The sequence below is a fragment of the Artemia sp. Qi Xiang Cuo genome, chromosome 13, assembly GCF_049724085.1.
Source record: "Artemia sp. Qi Xiang Cuo chromosome 13, ASM4972408v1, whole genome shotgun sequence".
Lineage (NCBI taxonomy): Eukaryota > Metazoa > Arthropoda > Branchiopoda > Anostraca > Artemiidae > Artemia > Artemia sp. Qi Xiang Cuo.
Window position 1 is genome coordinate 35,505,595 of NC_142806.1, and position 18,462 is coordinate 35,524,056.

General features: G+C 35.4%; 1 protein-coding gene across 1 annotated transcript in view; it reads left to right on the forward strand.

Annotated features, from left to right (window-relative positions):
* The window catches only part of LOC148945230 (uncharacterized), a 440,269-nt gene that overhangs the window by 358,983 nt on the left and 62,824 nt on the right, over window positions 1-18,462 (forward strand). The window contains exons 16-19 of the mRNA XM_089098750.1: window positions 1,888-2,140; window positions 5,853-5,993; window positions 6,766-6,880; window positions 8,418-8,532. Of these exons, the coding sequence (XP_088954876.1) occupies window positions 1,888-2,140; window positions 5,853-5,993; window positions 6,766-6,880; window positions 8,418-8,532 (624 nt within the window). The remainder of the gene's footprint in view (window positions 1-1,887; window positions 2,141-5,852; window positions 5,994-6,765; window positions 6,881-8,417; window positions 8,533-18,462) is intronic.

The window sequence follows — 18,462 nt, forward strand, 5'->3', positions numbered from 1 at the left end:
AGATTTTTTCTAGAGTTCTAATCTTTTTTATTTTTTTTTATTTTACTTAAAATCAAGCAACTTAAAAAAAAAACATCTAAAAACAGGGGAAATGTTTAATTAAGACGTTTCTTACTAGCATTGTCATTTTTACGCAGTATTAGTTTTTATGCGTTATCCTAATATTCGTAAAATGTCTCAGCAGAATGCCGACGCTCGAAAGTCTTTAAACTTACAGTATGCGCTCGAAAACTTTTTCCAAGGAGAGACCATTGAGTTATGCTCTACCAATGAAAACTTAATACTTCCTGGCAAGGCCAAAACGGTATATGAAACACAAAATCTTATAATATTTTTTACCAAAACACCATTGTTTCACTAAAGATAGCAAAGCCGTAAAGATATGAAAAAATGCTCAGTTTGTTGGACAATCAATTTTGACAAAAGTTATTTTTACCCATAAGGGAGGAATTTTGATATTTTCTAGTTGTTGATATTTTTATCAACAATTGTTTGGGTTGGGGCAAGGTTTAGTGGTGTCTCCGTCAAGACAAGCCAAAAGTATGCCAAGCTTCAAATGGGCACCTAGAAGTATCCAGGGGAAAAGACGTGTAGCCTCGGGTGATTTGCCCCCAATCATGAGTGTGGTAAAGTAAGTTTATGGTTGTTGTAAAGTACCGTTATATTGCCACCCCGCAATTACCATCTGATATATTATTGTGTTAGTCTAGTACCTCATTACTCATTTAATAGCGCATATAATTACGATCCAAACGTAATTAAACCTTGACAGCATGCCCTAGGCTTTGACCTGACTAATTTTGGTGTACCAGCTGGGAATATTCGAGAGACTAAAATAAACTTATCGAGAGGTTTGATATAGTATAATAACTTTTATTATGCAATAAGGGAGACAATGGTACATAGGCATAATCATAATCAATTCATAATCATTACATAGGTATAAGCATAACATATAAACAATAGTTAAATAATCGACACTTAAAATTTCCAAAACGATCCAAAAATCCAGAGGTCAGTATAATTAATTTAAAGAGACAAACCCCGTTAGGCCGTTATCGCAAAACTGGCAATTATATACTTTATGCCACCACCGCACGTCCTGTTTTAAAACAAGGAAGTGTTATTACAAATTTCCCGTATCTTCACCGCCATTCCGTCAGTTCTTAGTTTGGTGGTTAATTTCCATATAATATGCGTTATTGCATTTTTAAATGCTTTTATTAAAATCAATTTATTAAAACTTAAAACGTCAAGTTATTACATGAGCACTCTCGGGTGAACAAAGAGTATCAGGAGATCGTCATCTATGGTACTCGGAGCTCATTGAACAGTATGTGAAAGCTTGTTTGTTGATATTTCAATCTGTTGATATATAAGAGTTGATATTTTCTATTTGTTGCTTCAGACTATTCCAAAGCCGTGAGGTAATTCAGTGTTTTTCTGACTTAAGCCGAAACTCTAAAAGGAAAAGAAACCTTAGGTGTATGTTATTTTTTGGTTTATGTTTTAGTCTTATGGTTATTCAAAATAATATTTTATGTGATAGGACATAAAGTAGCTAACACTTCAATGTTTGATTTTTTTTTTCTCAGATTATAAGGAGCTCCAATTTCTGCAGACACATTTTTAATTTCACTTCATTTGCTCTACCCAATCTTGTCTTCCTTTTTCTTATAAAATATCGCATTGTTTCCAAGACATATTATCTAAGCGTAATCTATATTTTTTTTAATATGTTGTACCTCGCAAAAAATCTTTGCTTCATCTTTCATTCTCTTGATATGGTTTATGAGTTCTAATAACACTTTTAATTCGAAAAATTTTATGCTATATCTTCTTGTTTTTCATCCTGCAGTAAGAACTTAATATAAGATTTTGCAACAGGAGGTAACTACCACTTTGATGAGCGTGAAATTACACTCGGTTACAAAACTGCAGTCAGAAATCTACGAACCCCAACAGAAGGAGGACCATACGGCGATCTACCTGGGGACAATGCTGATGACCCTGCAGTGGAGGCGGTGCTTAGAGAAAGACAGTCAGAGTATATGAGAAGAGTCTATGAAGACAGCAAACGAAAAAAACACTTGAAAGAATTGGAGGATATTGAAATGAGGCGACACGGTGATAATCTCCTGTGAGTAAAATATTGTATTTGTTTTAACCGTTAACATTTTCTTCTCGTAAAACAAATGAAATTCTAAGAACCGAAATGTGACCATTTAGTAATCATCTTATTTAACAACACTTGTCCTTTTTTCAACAATTGAACAGAATGTTTTGCATATAATTATTTTCTGCTTTCCGAAGTATTATTTTTGAATGAGGATTCTTTATTATGTCTATTATTCAAAATCAGAAAAAAGAAATATTATTGTTTGACCTCTAGTGTCCGTGTAGTTTATGGTTTTCAAGAACAAGTAACTCATAAGTTTCAACGAGTGTAAGCCCAGGTCTATTCGCAGGTCTAGTTGGACTAACCTACATTGGTTTAAACAGGTCTAACCCTTTAGAGGGAATGGTAAAAAATTGAAGGAGTGTATTTTCAGTCAACATTTTCATTTTTTCCTGGAAAGTACTTTGGAACCGAATCAAACCAAGAACCAAGTACCGAATTTTACATGTGAACAAATCTCTCTAAACACTAATATCTGGCTGTCTATTCACGTGCTTACCCATTAGATGGTTACCGCTAAAATTGGGTCCTCGGTACCTGGATTGGTGCTCTTTGGGATCTAAATCCGGAGCAGTACTTTGCTAATTCTGGGACCCAAAGGCATGTAAAATCAGGATAGCAGCTTTCTAATTTTGGTGCCTAGGGAAGCCAATAAATTGGATTTCAATTCTGATTTTGTTTTATTATTATTATTTGGCACCGAACAGTGCACCAATTCATGGAAATGTAGTCAGGGCGAGGATGCATTTTTTTTTTTTTTTTTTTTTTACTGAAGATACAAAAAAATTATTTTCAAAGTCTAGGACGGGGCCTTTTTGTTCGACTTTCTTAAAATGAAAATGCGAAAAATTTCTTAAAGGATTTTTTAAAATCTTGGAGGCGGAGCTACGAGCCCTCTCCTATGATGATTATTTTGAGAGGTGGGGCCTCTGGGGAATATTTTTGTCAATTTCCCTCGGTCAGAGAAACAACCGATACTTTGTGCCAGACAAAAAATGCTTCATTCTCAAGACCTCAATTTTATTGCTCTTAGGGTGCGGGGGGAGAGGTAGGACATGAAGGGTAGTGTATCTCCCCATTTCGTTCAACCATTCCCTGTTTGAATTAATCATCCAATCTTGTGGTATATGTAGTGATTATTTTATTTCATGTGATATTAATACTATGTTATTTAATTGCATACGTCCCAACTGTAGTTTACTTTAACAAGCGATATTTCTTGATTTCTTTATAATTTAGTTTATATTTTTAGTCCTTCTGGGAACAGGATTAGAACTTTTCTGTAACGATTGTATTATTATGGGTTAATTTAAAAAAAAGTTTCCCTGAGAAAATTCAGAGAAAAGAAAAGAGCAACAGTTAAAACCTCAAATGAGCAGAAATTACTATGAATGAATAATCGAAACCTAAAACAAAGAGAAATTAAACAGAAAACAGATAGTCAGATCGTGCTCTTAAAATCAATAGAAACTACCATCATGAGGAAAGCAGCTATTGCCCCTTCAAATTGTCTAAAGGTTAGAGCCATGTAATTTTAAAGAATTTAAATAAACAATTTTTCGGAAGCTTAATGTTTCTATGTTATAATGATAAAGAGAAATTGCAAAATACTTTTTGCTTTCAATACAGCGCAAATGACACTCTGTCCCTCAGTGCGGTTTAAGTGAGTAGTAGCCTTACTCTTATTAGGGGTAATTTATATTCGTTTTAAGCTCGATCTGATCATTCATTAAATTTCTGTTCGTTTAAAGTTCATTAAAGTTTTATTTAGTCATTCGAGATTATTTTTGTTCGCTTTGAGTTTGACATACTAGGTAACAACTTTATTTCCGCTCTTGTTAGGTTCAATAGTCCTGTTTACTCTCATTTGGAACATTTTTGGCAAATTGTTTCTTAAGTCTGTTTCTTATTTAATTGACATAGTTGTATTGTGTTTTAATTGTAGGGATGTTTGTAAACTTAATTTAAGCCTTTCGGCTTAAGAACTAAAATTTTGGATTCAGTGTCGTTACTAGCCAAAATGTTTGGAGGGGAGCAAGAGATTTTACCGACTGGCTGGTCATTTTTACCGACTGATTTTGTCATAAATTAGCATAGTGTCCGCTTCGAATGCAATACGTAAAATCATTGCACGAGTCAGTAAAACCGCTGCATATTTACCAACCGAGATTCTTATTTCGCTACATATCATGTCATTATTTTAATGCTATTTATTTAACCAAATGGAAGATTGTGGCACCGTTTGTAAAATCACGACACGAGTCAGTAAAATTGCTGTGTTTACCGATCAAGTTCGAAATTTGTGTAGATGAAATGTCAGTATTTTCGTGGTTTTTCTTGAACCGAACAAGGAGTTTTACCGACTTTTTTTTTACCTTATGACCAAAAAAAATTGGGAGAGGGGGTCCCTCCTCTCCCCTCCATACGTAACGGCCCTGTTTGGATTGAATTTATATTTTAAACTAAACTGGTAAATCAGTTATTGTTATGCGGTATTTTAAGTAAAATTACTACTAAGAAAATCGGCGGGGATGGGAAGGTTTTTTTACTCCTAGGAATTGAAGGTTTGCATGATTTTTAGTATTCTATGGGACTGAAGCTATCCTGACCCCGTTTTTCCGACGATCTTGAATATAAACCTATGCTATTTCATATTTTAATAAAAGAACATATTAACGTTCTGTTTTGTTGTCATGGCTAATGTGCTTAAGCATAATGCATGTATAAGCACAATTGTTTAATGCATTAAACAAAAGTAGGTTTATATCTTTTTATAAATTATTTCTATATTTTCATGGATTCTTTCTTTGAATGAATCTTTAAATTATCCTAACAATAAAGATTATTTTTGCTAAGCATAAGATACGTGATTTTTGTACTGTAAGATGAAGTACAATTTTGGGCCAAGGTTTAACTCAGTGAAACTGATCGCAGCCCCTATATTACATATTGCTATAAATGTAGATTCTGCACGACAAGTTCTATGCTTACTTTTTATACTTTCAAACACTAAAAATTTTGGATCGAGACATTTTCCAAAAATAAATTTCAGGCAAACTATGCTTCACTTTTGGCTTAGAGCCCAGATATTTTTTTTTAACCTTGATATGAAATTTTGAGATGGCCCCGATAATCTTAAGATGAGGGTACTGGTGTCTTTCAAGTTTCGCTTTCAGCTGGGCCCCCAAAGCCCAACATGCACCTAAAAATAAATTCCCAGCCAAATGCTCCGTTCATTTGATATCTAGCACCATGAAGATAAAATGATTACCCTTTACATCTATATTGAAATGACCAATATTTCACATACAAATATGACTTGATTAATATCAATATAACAGTATGAACTGATATAATCTGAAAGTAATAGATTTTGCCCTGAATAGTTTTTTTCTCTTCTCAAAGAGTGAGGTGGATCACTCAAAATGACTGGGGATCTAGTAAGTTTTTCAGATCAAATTGATACTTAACTAGACCTTATTGATATGCCATCTCAATGCAGGTCCGTATATGAAATTTTGAATTTTATTTCCAATTATGGAAATAATTTGAAACAAAACTTCATTTTTTGTTCTTCAACTATTTTTATTTGTTTGAGTAAAAATTTGTTTGGATAAATATGTAAATGTTTAGGACAAATGATGAAAAAATATTGCATTCTTTTATTTTTCAGACCTAGCCAAAAGTCTCCCGTACCTCTTAACCGCTATGATAATTTCATGGAAGATTCGCCCAGAGGGAAGTCAAGGGATAGAACCCCAGAGCCAAAAGTTGTTGCCAGAGCATTATACAATTTTTTCCCACAAAGCCCTAGGTAGGCTAATTCTTTTTATGTTATCCGATTTAAGTCCAATTTATTTAAATATTATATTAATATACTTGTTTATATTTTGTTTTGTAGCAAAGAAACCTACAACAGCCGAGGATAGAATGGGAGTGAATGAGAGATAGAGAAAAGGGGACGAGAGAGAGTTGATTGTAAATTAAAGGGAAAGGTCAGACATTTGACCATTTTATTTGGAATCCTTCTTTAATTTTAACTTGCCACAAAAGTCTGTATCCAATATTATTACTGTTTTTTTTCTCACCGTTCAAAAGATGTGCTGATTACTTGTAAGAAATGAAGCATGAGAGATATCACCTGAGCTAGAACTGGAATCAAATTCTTAAGTTGTTCATTGCTAGTTGACGTATAGCTCTGTTCAATTTAACATAGTAAAGACTCCTCGCCCCCCCCCCCCAAAAAAAATATATGGTTTGATCTATCCTTTGAGAGAATAAGAAAGAAAAATGAGAGACATTTTCTGTGAGCTCGCTTGTGGTTTGTTTTAACACATTTCTTATAGAAATATTTATGAGCTCTACTTCGAATAAAAGCTTTATGAGATATTTGGTAACGAAATATATTTCTTCAAGAGTAGTCAGTGCCTCTCGTAATGAAAGATCAATTTTGTATTTCTTTTCTTTCGCCCTTTTCTTCCTTTGATAAGTGCTGTCAATAGACTTTAAGATAAGTTTAATAAGTTGAAGAGACTTTAAGATAACTTCAAGAACAATCTAATGCGTTTTATAATTTTTTTTTCTAGAGAGCTTGCCCTCCAGAAAGGTGATATAGTCATTATTAGAAGACAGATAGACAAAAACTGGTACGAAGGAGATCACAACGCAGCTATTGGAATATTTCCTGTAAATTATGTTGAGGTAAGTTCAATTGACTACTAAAAGTGTTATTTCCTTTTACAGATTGAGGGTCTACGCCCCGCATATAAGCAGTATTTTAAGATGAACATTAATAAGCCAAAGAATTCATTTCACAATTAATGAATCTTTGAGAATGTCAGTGAACTGAACCTATTTTGGTGCGTTTTACTGCTATAGATGAAATGCGATTTTATCACAAATTACTAGTCATAATTTGGTGTGAAGTCTTGACATGGGCTAGCATCTTGGGGCAATAGTCGTTTAGATATTGTTTTGGTTGCCAATTTATCGGTGTTTTTTTCAGGGGATTGGCTATTGGATTGAAATTTATTCGGTCACTCAGTACTGTGTCACCATAATTTAGTTCCAACAAAATGTTGAAAAGGCAATTCGACTTGTGCCCATTCACAATGGGATCAAGATTTTTCGTTGAATTATCTGATTGGCTTACAAATTTTATGAAACAATCTGATTGGCTCAAATTAGTGTAGCTAATTCTCGGAATTAGTAAAATCTCATTGTGAATGGGCCCTAAGTAAAAAAAAAAATATTTTGTCCTGTTCTATGTGATTTGTACCAGTTTTCCTCGATAAAAAGGGGTATACCCGAGGTAACTCAAATAATTGATGGTGGGTGTTGCTTTTTAACGTATTCACGTTTTAATAATTGAAGTACAAGAAAAAAGCTGAATGTCATGCCTTTTACTTACTCTTTCCTATCCTCCTGAATGCCAACGTCAAACAAACTAAAAACAAAATGTTTCGCATGCTGACCAATGATCTGCGTTGCGCAGGTACCGATTTCCTTATTCACTGTCTTTGGCTGGTAGTGCATTGCGTGGCTGGGGGCAAATCATCCGACGCTCCCTATGTTCCCCCTCAGATTTCTCGAGGCATCCATTTTTAGCTAGGTCGACAGTGGCTGAGCTCTGTCTGCAGATATTTAGAGAATTAAGCTTAAACTTGGAGAAGAGCAACCTTTAATCTATTCAATTTAGTGATTTTTGACGAAGAATTTTTGACAGCAGGCTATTGTTATGATCCTTGTTTATTGTTTCTCCTATTTTGCTGAGGACTACTATTCGTTAAATGTCCAAGATACATATTGATTTAATTTGCACCTTTTTTGAAAGCTTTTATTTATTGGAACTGTTTTGCTAGTGTGTAAGATACTGAACAGGTTGGACTTGATTCCGTGGACCACAGGATATTTGTAAATTAATTGGAAGGTTTTGATAATTGGAAAAGTTGAGAATGCTCATCATTAATAATATATCAGAAGCAAAACATTGAAATTGTGCTAACTTGTGACTAGCACTTCAAAGTAAATTTGTAAATAAATCTACCTAGAAAAAGAATGAATAAACAAAGCTGATACACATGTGTATAGCTTTCCTCACTCCCCTAGCTTACACCTTCGTACCTCACCTATAGTGGGCTCAAACTTATGGCCCTCACTATTATAACCTCATATTGCCACTCTCTGCTAGCCTAGCTGGGCATACAGACAGTATTGTTCTTAAATATTTTTTTTTTAGATCATCCCTTATGATAGTATTCGAGCTACCGCTAATAAGAGACCGACGGAGACCAAGGCTAGAGTCAAATATAACTTTGTTGCTCAAAGTCCAATGGAGCTGTCACTTATAAAAGGTATAATAGATGTTGATACATGTTGAATGTAATGTTAATGTTTGGATTTTTAGAACATACTTTCAGTTAGAAGTGCTCCATATTATAAACACTTCTGTAAACAACTTTATGACTAATTGTGTCCTTTCAGAGGGAAAGGAATAGCATTAACTAAGTAAATACTTATAAGTCTCACATTTATTGTTTATTTAGTTTGTTATTTTTTTTCTCTCTGGACCCTTCGCATAGAAGATATGGTTGTAGAAATTCGGGAGAGGTTAAAACTTAAGCAAACAATTATAGAACTAATTCTGCGAACAGTTATACAACTAATTCTATTTTTTCAGATTCAACACACCAACTTTGACTAAGTAAATGAGCCTTCTACAATGTACTATTTTGTTTTTTGGTTTTTTAAGTTACTTCGTTTGAAGTTATGGTCATAGAAGTTTAGAAGGGGGACATATGATAAGACATTGAAAGTTCTCATACACTTTTGAGAAGCAAAGGGATTGGAGGAAAACCCTATCCCCTCCCGTGTTCTATTTTGCCCAAACACCCCATAACCCTCCATGGCATTGGATAGAATTTTGAGATAGTTTGTTGAATTATCCAAAAGATGGGCTTCCAGGAGGGGGGGGAATGACGAACATAGTCACAAGGGAAATACCTCAGATTATTCGATTGGCCTATTCTTCATTGATGCATTTTAGTTGAACAGGTGGACACGTTGCTTTTAGTTAAAGCTGAAATAACGCAGAGAAGTTAATTATGTATAGATAGGGGTACAAGCTGGTCCCCAACGGGCCTTCAAAGCTTCCATCCCTTCACCGCCAGCTTTTTAGCTGAAAGGTAGGCATGATGCATCGGAATCATGCAAGAAAACTGATCTTAGTAACAATAGCGAGCTAAATCCAAAACTGAGGGCTGATTAATGCAAAAAAGATCCAAATCCGGATTTAGTGTGAAAATACGCTTAATCTTGACTCGGTATAAACAAATAAAAAACAAAAACAAAAAAAACTGACCAATCTGTTGACCCGGTGTAGCAAAGAGCTAAGCACTGACTCAGTTCAAAAACGAGCTAGAACCAAGTTCTGGACTGAAGTCGTGCAAAAAATGAGCTAATTCCTCACTTTATGTAGAAACAAAGTAAGTACCGTACTGACTCGTTGCATCAACGACAAAAGTCCTGTATCATAGACAGCGCGCTAGCGCTGCCTAAGTAAAGAACGATGTGGGCACAATGTGTTTTTTTTTTCTTCCATGCCCGGGAACTTCGTATCGAACGAGTTGTCGTAGAAACTACAAAAAGAGCTCATTCGATTGGAAATTGGAGTGGCTAGTGCCCTTTTTAATACTTGAAAGTGATTGGAGGGCACATCGCCACCCCACGCCCATCATTCTCCCAAACACTTCCAATGAAAATTTTGAGAGAGCCATTTTGTTCAGCGCAGTTGATTTCCTGCAAGAAAATATATTTTTGAGGAGGACATTCCCCCACAACCCTCGGGGCAAGGGTTTTAAGTTATGCTGTGAGGGCATATAAGAACGATGTTGGCACAATGTATTATTTATAATTTTTTTCCTTTAGAGCAGGGTACTTCCTATGGAAGGGGTCGTCGTAGAAACTTCAAAAGGGGCTCATTTGATTGGAAATTGAGAGTTCTAGTGCCCTTTTTTATAGTTGAAAGTGATTGGAGGGCAAATAGCCCCCCCCACGCCCATCATTCCCCCAAACTCATCCAATCAAAAGTATGAGATAGGCATTTTGTTCAGCGTAGTTTATTTCCTGATGGAAATTATGTCTTTGAGGTGGACAATTCCCCACAACCCTCAGGGGAAGGGTTTTAAGTTATGCCCTGGGGGCATATAAGGTTTTATAGAAGGCGTTGTAGTAGAAACTTCAAAACAGGTTCATTCGATTGAAAATTCAAAGGGCTAGTGGCCTTTTTAATAGTCGAAAGTGGTTGGAGGGCAACTACCCCCCCCCCCCGCCCCTCATTCCCCCCCACCCAACCCAAGAAAATTTTGAGATAGCCATTTTGTTCAGCGTAGTTGATTTCGACATAGAAAATATGTTTTTGAGGAGGATGCTCCCCCAAAGTCCTCAGGGTAAGGGTTTTAAGTTATGCCCTGGGGACATATAAGGTTTTTAAAGAAGGCGTTTTCGTAGAAAACTTCAAAAAAAGCTCATTTGATTGGAAATTCAAAGGGCTAGTGCCCTTTTTAATAGTCGAAAGTGATTGGAGGGCAACTAGCCCCCCCCCCGCCCATTATTCCCCCAAACACTTCCACTCAAAATTTTGAGGTAGCCATTTCGTTCAGTATAGTTGATTTCCAAATTGAAAATATATTTTTGAGGAAGACGCTCCCCCATAACCCTCGGGGCAACGATTACAAGTTATGCCCGGGAGGCATATAAGGCTTTTATTGATCTTTTTTGTAGATACTTGAAAAAGGGCTCATTTGATTGGAAATTCAAAGGGCTAGTGCCTTTTTTAATAGTCGAAAGTGATTTGAGGGCAACTAAACCCCTTCTCATGCCCACCTTTTCCCCAAACACATCCAATCAAAATTTATAGATATCCATTTTATTCAACGTAGTTGAAAGTTTTGGAAATTAGGTCTTTAAGTATGGCAACCCCTCCCCCCACAACCCTCAGGGCAAGGGATGTAAGTAATGCCATGGGGGCATATGAAATTTTTTATTGAAAGCGTTGTCGTAGAAACTTCAAAAGGACTCATTCAATTGGAAATTGAAAGGGCTAGTGCTTTTTTTAATAGTTGAAAATGATTGTAAAGCGACTACGCCCTTCTCACGCCCACCACTTTCCCAAACACATCCAATCAAAATTTTGAGATATCAATTTTGTTCAACTTAGTTGAGAGTTCTGGAAATTAGGTCTTTTAGGATGATAACCCCCTCAGAGCCCTCAGTGCAAGGGTTATAAGTTATGCCCTGGGGCATATAAGGTTTATATAGAAAGTTGTTGTATAAATCATAGACAGCACGATCGCGCTGCCTAAGTAAACAACGGGACACTCGGGAACGAGACAAGAAATGGGGACTAAGTAAAGAGGAGAACACTCCCCCACAAACCTCAGGGCAAGGGTTTTAAGTTTTGCCCTGGGGGCATCTAAAAATGACGTTGGCGCAACGCGTTATTTATTAATTTTTTCATTTCGACCAGGTAACTATGTATTGAAGATGCCGTCACTAAAATTATGAAAAGGGACCATTGAAATTGACAGTCGAATGATTTATTCTCTACCTAATAGTTGAATGTGATTGAAAGGTAGTTAAAAGCCCTGATACGCCCACTATTTCCCGAAACACATTTAATCAAAATTTTGAGATAGCCATTTTGTTCAGCGTAGTTGATTTCCAGATAGAAATTATGTTTTTGAGGACAGTCCCCAACAGCCCATAGGGCAACGGTTGTAAGTTATGCTCTGGAGGCATATAAAGTTTTTTATAGAAGGCGTTGTCGTCGAAACTTCAAAAAAGGCTCATTCGATTTGAAATTCAAAAAGCTAGTGCCCTTTTTAATAGTCGAAAGTGATTAAAGGGCAACTAACCCGCCTCTTACGCCCTCCTTTTCCCCAAACACATCCAATCAAAATTTTGAGAGAGCCAGTTTGTTCAACAAAGTTGAAAGCTCTGGAATTAAGTCTTTGAGGATGAACCCTCCCCCCCCCCTTATATACACCCCAAAGTTATTATCTCAAACTTTGAGACAGCCATTTTATTGAACGTAGTTTTAAGTTCTGGAAATTAGGTCTTTGAGGATTACAACCTCCCCCCCTCCCCACAACCCTCAGGGCAAGGGTTGTAAATTATGCCCAGGGGTATATAAGGTTTTTGTAGGACGCGGTGTCATAGAAACTTCAAAAAGGGCTCATTCGATTGGAAATTGAAATGGCTAGTGCCCTTTTTAATAGTCAAAAGTGATTGGAAGGCAACTAACTCCACTTCCACGCCCACGTTTTCCGCAAACACATCCAATCAAAATTTTTAGGGAACGGATCTGTCTTATACAGTTCCTAATTCATTAAGTTATTCTTTGGAGTTGAAGGTTCCCCCACATTTTGGAGGGACAGTGTTATAAGTCAGGTCGTAGGGACAAATAGGTTTCCGTTTAAAAATTTGTCGTACAAACTAGAAGAAAAGTCCATCTAGTTGTAAATTCAAAAGGTTATTGCCCTTTTTAATAGTCGAAAGTGATTTGAGGGCAACTAACCCCCCTCTCACGCCCATCTTTTCTCCAAACACATCCAATAAATATTTTAGATAGCCATTTTATTCAACGTAGTGGAAAGTTTTGAAGATTTTGTATTTATAGATCGTAACCCCCCATAGCCCTCAGGGCTCGGGTTGTAATTTATGTCCTGGGGGAGTATAAGGTTTTTATAGAAAGCGTAGAAACTTCAAAAGGGCTCATTAAATTGGAAATTGAAAAAGCTAGTGCTTTTTTTAATAGTTGAAAGTGATTTGAGAGTGACTAACTCTCACGCCCACCACGCCCACCATTTTCCCAAACACGTCTAATCAAAATTTTGAGATGTCCATTTTTTTCGAAGTAGTTGAAATTTCTTCAAGTTAGGTCTTTTAGGATGATAACCCCCTCAGAGCCCTCAGTGCAAGGGTTGTAAGTTTTGCTGCGGGGGTATATAAAGCTTATAAAGCAAATTGTCGTAGAAATTTCAAAAAGGGCTCATTTGGTTGAAAATCAGAATTGTCCCTTTCGGAAGTTAAAAATAAGGGAGAGTAATTAACCCCCCTCTCTTCGCCCACCATTTTTCCGAAAACATTCGATCAAAGTTTAGAGATAGCCATTTTGTTCAACGTAGTTGACAGTTCTGGAAATTATGTATTTAAGGATGACAAACCCCCCCATAGCTCCAAGGGCAAAGGTTGTAAGTTCTGCCCTGGGGCCATATAAGGTTTTTATAGATAGAATTTTTGTTAAACTTCAAAAGAGGCTTATTCAATTCGAAATTGAGAGGGCTAGTGCCCTTTGTAATAGTCAAAAGTGATTGGAGGGTAACTAACCCCCCTCTCACGCCCGCCATTCCTCCAAACACATCCAGTCAAAAATTTCAGATAGCCATTTTGTTCAACGTAGTAAAAAGTTCCGGAAATTAGGTCTTTGAGAATGACACCCCCCCCAGCACTCAGGGCAAGGGTTCTAAGTTATGCCCTGGCGGCATATAAGATTTTTATTGAGAGTTATGTCGTAGAAACTTCAAAAGGGCTCATTTGATCGGAAATTGAAAAGGCTAGGGCCATTTTTAATAGTTAAAAGTGAATGGAGAGCGACTACCACCCCTCTCACACCCACCATGTCCCAAAAAACATCAAATAAAAATTTTCAAATAGTCATTTTGTTTAAAGTAGTTGAAAGTTCTGGAAATTCGGTCTTAGAGGATGACAGCTACCCTAACAGACCTTAGGGTAAGGGTTGTAGTTTATGCCCTTGGGGCATATAAGTAGTATCCATCTTTTGAATTTGGGTGAAGCTATAGCAATTTGAAATATCATATGGAATTTGGGTGAAGCTCTACACCTTTTCAAAGAGAGTCAGTACTCCCTTATCATATGGAATTTGGGTACTATTTCTACGACTTTATGTTCCTTTCCGTGCTATTCTACGACTCTATGTTCCTTCCGGTTTTTCTGGTAGGTAATTCTATTCTACAGGTCATTACACCTTTCAAAGAGATGGGTTTTCTATTGTGACATCGATTTTTTGGAAGTCAAACTCATGGATACATGTTTATTTTTTTTTTTAACTGGTATTTTTTCAATGAAGTCCATAGCACTTTGCAGAAACCAGTGAATGTAGGACTGAAAGTCCAATTTACATCTTAGTGTTAACTGGGCAACGACTTAAGGAACATTTGAAGGTGGAGAAAAAAAAGGGGTAATTAGGGATTGGATAATTTTAACAAAAAATGACCGAAAAGTGTTTTGGTTTGCACAGTGTTGTCAATTTTAAATAGTTTAGAAATAAAAAAATTAACAAGAAATGGCTGAAAAGCGTTTTGAGGGAGTTGAGTTGCACGAGGGTTCAGTTACATGCGGATTCAGTTACACGGGGATTAGTTAAATGGGGTCGAGTAGCACAGAGGTTCAGTTGTACAGGGTTTTGGTTATACAGGGGTTCAGTTACATGGGGGGTTCAGTTGTACGGGGTTTCGGTTATACAGGGGTTCAGTTACATGGAGGGTTCGGTTATTTTTTCTGATTTTGTGTGTTTTTGCAAGAAAATAACTGGTCTTTTAGCAAACTTAGCCATAGGTATCTGAATTGATAGGTGATTTGAATAAAAGGAATTCATATATTTTGTCGAAGAAATAGAAACCAACTTAATTTTAGAAAAGATATTCCATTTGAACAACTCTGATCTGATTGAATTGTTGCTGACAATGAGATTTAATCGCTGCTAAGCCTATTGTTATTGCGAAAAGGGATTACTCAATTTACTTCTTAGTTTTAAATGACAGGTTTACAAATACGATCATTTTGAAAAGCAGACAAAAAAAAAATTGGTTTGTAGCCTCATTTCTATACAGCAGGAGATAACGTAATTTACTTAGACAATGAATGACAGTTATTAGTGATTGATTGTATCAGTGTAGAAAAAAAAGGATTAAACTGATTAACAGTTAAGGTAACCCCAAAGGAGCTGTTAACTGAGGTAATTTGTTATAAATTTGAAAAATACCTAACGACGAATCGGAAACGTTTGATTAACATTTGCAAAAAAGGAGTAGTGGGATTTTTGCGAATTGGAGGAGATGGGGTGTTTATGCACTGTATAATAAACAAATGATGTTTTGGAGAGTTAGGGGTCGTGTATGTCTATTTAGGGTATGTGTGTCTCTTTGGGAGCATTTGAATATTTTGGTTACTAAAGTACTATATTTTGATCATGTTTTAGGATATTTGATTAGGATTAACTTAACTTCATTTCTCGAGTGTTGTCGGAGGTAACATGTAAGTACCTAATTTTGAGTTCACTGCAGGGGATTATCCACATGGAGAATTTTCCACGGGGAGGGAATTTTCCAGGAGGTGAATTGATACAAGTTTTATAGGAAATCATCCGTTCATATGTTTTTTCCAAACTTTTAAAAAAAAATTGCAAATTGAAAGAGGATTTTTGCACCAAACTTATGTTGATTTCTGCTCGTTTTGGGTTTTGATTCGATTATTTCCTACATTATGTACAGTGTCATGAAATTTAATTAAACAATTATAAAAGATTTTTCAACTAAATTAAGGAGCAAGCTTAAAAAATCATAACAGATTTTTCTTTAAAAAATTTGTAAAAAAAAACCCAACTTCACAATAAAGAGTAAGGAGTTAATGATGAGACAGACTTTTGATATTTTACATAATTAGATAAAAAAAAACGGGGGGGGGGGGGGGTTCAGTTTTAAAGGGTTTAAGTTATAAAGGGGTTAAATTGAATAGGTATCACTTGCACGAAGGTTAAGATGCATGGGGATTCACTTGCGTGGGGTTCAGTTACCCGGGGGTTTCGGTTATACAGGGGTTCAGTTACAAGGGGGTTCAGGTGCACGGGGGGTGAGTTAAATGGGGATTGAGTTCCACGAGAGTAGTGCTTTGTCATGGTTTAGCTTGTCACAGTTTTAAAAGAACTTTACGGGGATTGAGAGACTCAGTTGCCGGATTCCGTGTGGTTTTTCTTTATTCCAGTATTGTCTATAACTTAATTTACGTTGGTTAAACTTCCGATGGTTAAGAAAGCGTAACAGGTAATTAAAGTATGAGGAATGGGATGCTATAATTAGAATGATTTTAAGTTGAAAAATTGGGACGTAAAAATAACTCAGTTATTTGCTTGCGTGTATAGGAATTCCCATGTTATTTACTTGCTTGTATTTTGTGTTAAAATAAGTAGTTTTTATATCTTTTAAAAGAGCTTTAAGGGGTTTGAGAGACTCAGTTGCCTAATTCCGTGTGATTTTTCTTTACTTGATGGTCATTAAAAATGAATTTTTTTTGTATCTTTTAAAAGAGCTTTAAGGGGTTTGAGAGACTCAGTTGCCTAATTCCGTGTGATTTTTCTTTACTTGATGGTCATTAAAAACAAAATTTTTGTGTTAAATCAGTAGTTTTTGTATCTTTTAAAAGAGCTTTAAGGGGTTTGAGAGACGTACTGTATATTACACAAGGGATGTTTTGGAGCGTATTGTCAATTTAACGAGAAATGACTGAAAAGTGTTTTGAGGGAGATGGGGTGCATGGAGGGTTGAGTTGCATGAGAGTACAGTTAAAGGGGGTACAGTTCCCCGGGGGTTTCAATTATACAGGGGGTCAGTTACAAGGGGGTTCAGTTGCACGGGGGTAGAGTTAAATGGAGATTGAGTTCCACGAGAGTAGTGCTTTGTCATGGTTTAGCTTGTCACAGTTTTAAAAGAGCTTTACGGGGATTGAGAGACTCAGTTGCCGGATTCCGTGTGGTTTTTCTTTACTCGGTGGTCATTAAAAACGAAATTTTTGTGTTAAATAAGTAGTTTTTGTATCTTTTAAAAGAGCTTTACGGGGATGGAGAGACTCAGTTCTACCTTGTCACAGTTACATTTTCTTTATTTTGCAAAGTTCATTTTGAATTTCTTTCGTTGAAATGCAAGAGTTGGAATATTTCAGTAGTGTTTGGTTGTGGTTTACCTTGTCACAGTTACATTTTCTTGATTTTTCAAAGTTCATTTTGAATTTCTTTCGCTGAAATGCAAGAGTTGGAATATTTCAGTATTGTTTGGTTGTGGTTTACCTTGTCACAGTTACATATTCTTTATTTTTCAAAGTTCATAATTAATTTCTTATGTTGAAATTCAAGAGTTGTAATATTTCAGTAGGGTTTGCTTTTGGTTTACCTTGTCACAGTTACAGTTTCTTGATTTTTCAAAGTTCATTTTGAATTTCTTTCGCTGAAATGCAAGAGTTGGAATATTTCAGTAGTGTTTGGTTGTGGTTTACCTTGTCACAGTTGCATGGTCATGATTCTTGCACGTTCATTTTGAATTACTTTTGTTGAAATGCAATAGTTGGACATTTTCACTAGTGTTTGATTGCGGTTTACCTTGTCACGGTTACATTTTCTTGATTTTCCAAAGTTAATTTTGAATATCTTTCGTTGAAATGCAAGAGCTAGAATATTTCAGTAGTGTTTGGTTGTGGTTTACCTTGTCACAGTTACATTTTCTTGATTTTTCAAAGTTCATTTTGAATTTCTTTCGCTGAAATGCAAGAGTTGGAATATTTCAGTAGTGTTTGGTTTTTTTTTACCTTGCCACATTTACATTTTCTTTATTTTTATAATTTATTTATTTATATCTGTCTATGAAATTCTATTTTTTTTATTTTTAATTGTATCTTTTAAATTTTATATATTTTTAATTGTTAATTTTGAATTTCTTACATTGAAATGTAAGAGTTGGAATATTTCAGAAGCGTTTGGTTGTGGTTTAACATGTCTAATGTATATTTTTCTTGTATCGTCATACTTTATTTGAATTTATTTCTTTTAGTTAAAATAGATGGTCTAGTTAATAGGAGGTGGGTTGTGGTTTAACTAGTATCAATTTAAACTTAATGATATTTCAAATTTCTTTTTGAATTTAATTCATTGAAATGCAAGAGTTGGAATATTTCAGAAGCGATTGGTTGTTTATTCCATTGTCACAGTTTCATTCACTATATTTTTCAATGTTCATTTTGAATATTATTAGTTGAATAACTATATATTGAATAATTAAGTATATTTAGGTTGATTATCTAATAGGAAAAGTTAATTATTATATATTTTTAATTTCTAATTTTTATTTTATATATCTGAAATGCAAGAGTTGGAATATTTCAGTAGTGTTTGGTTGTGGTTTACCTTGTCACAGTTACATTTTCTTGATTTTTCAAAG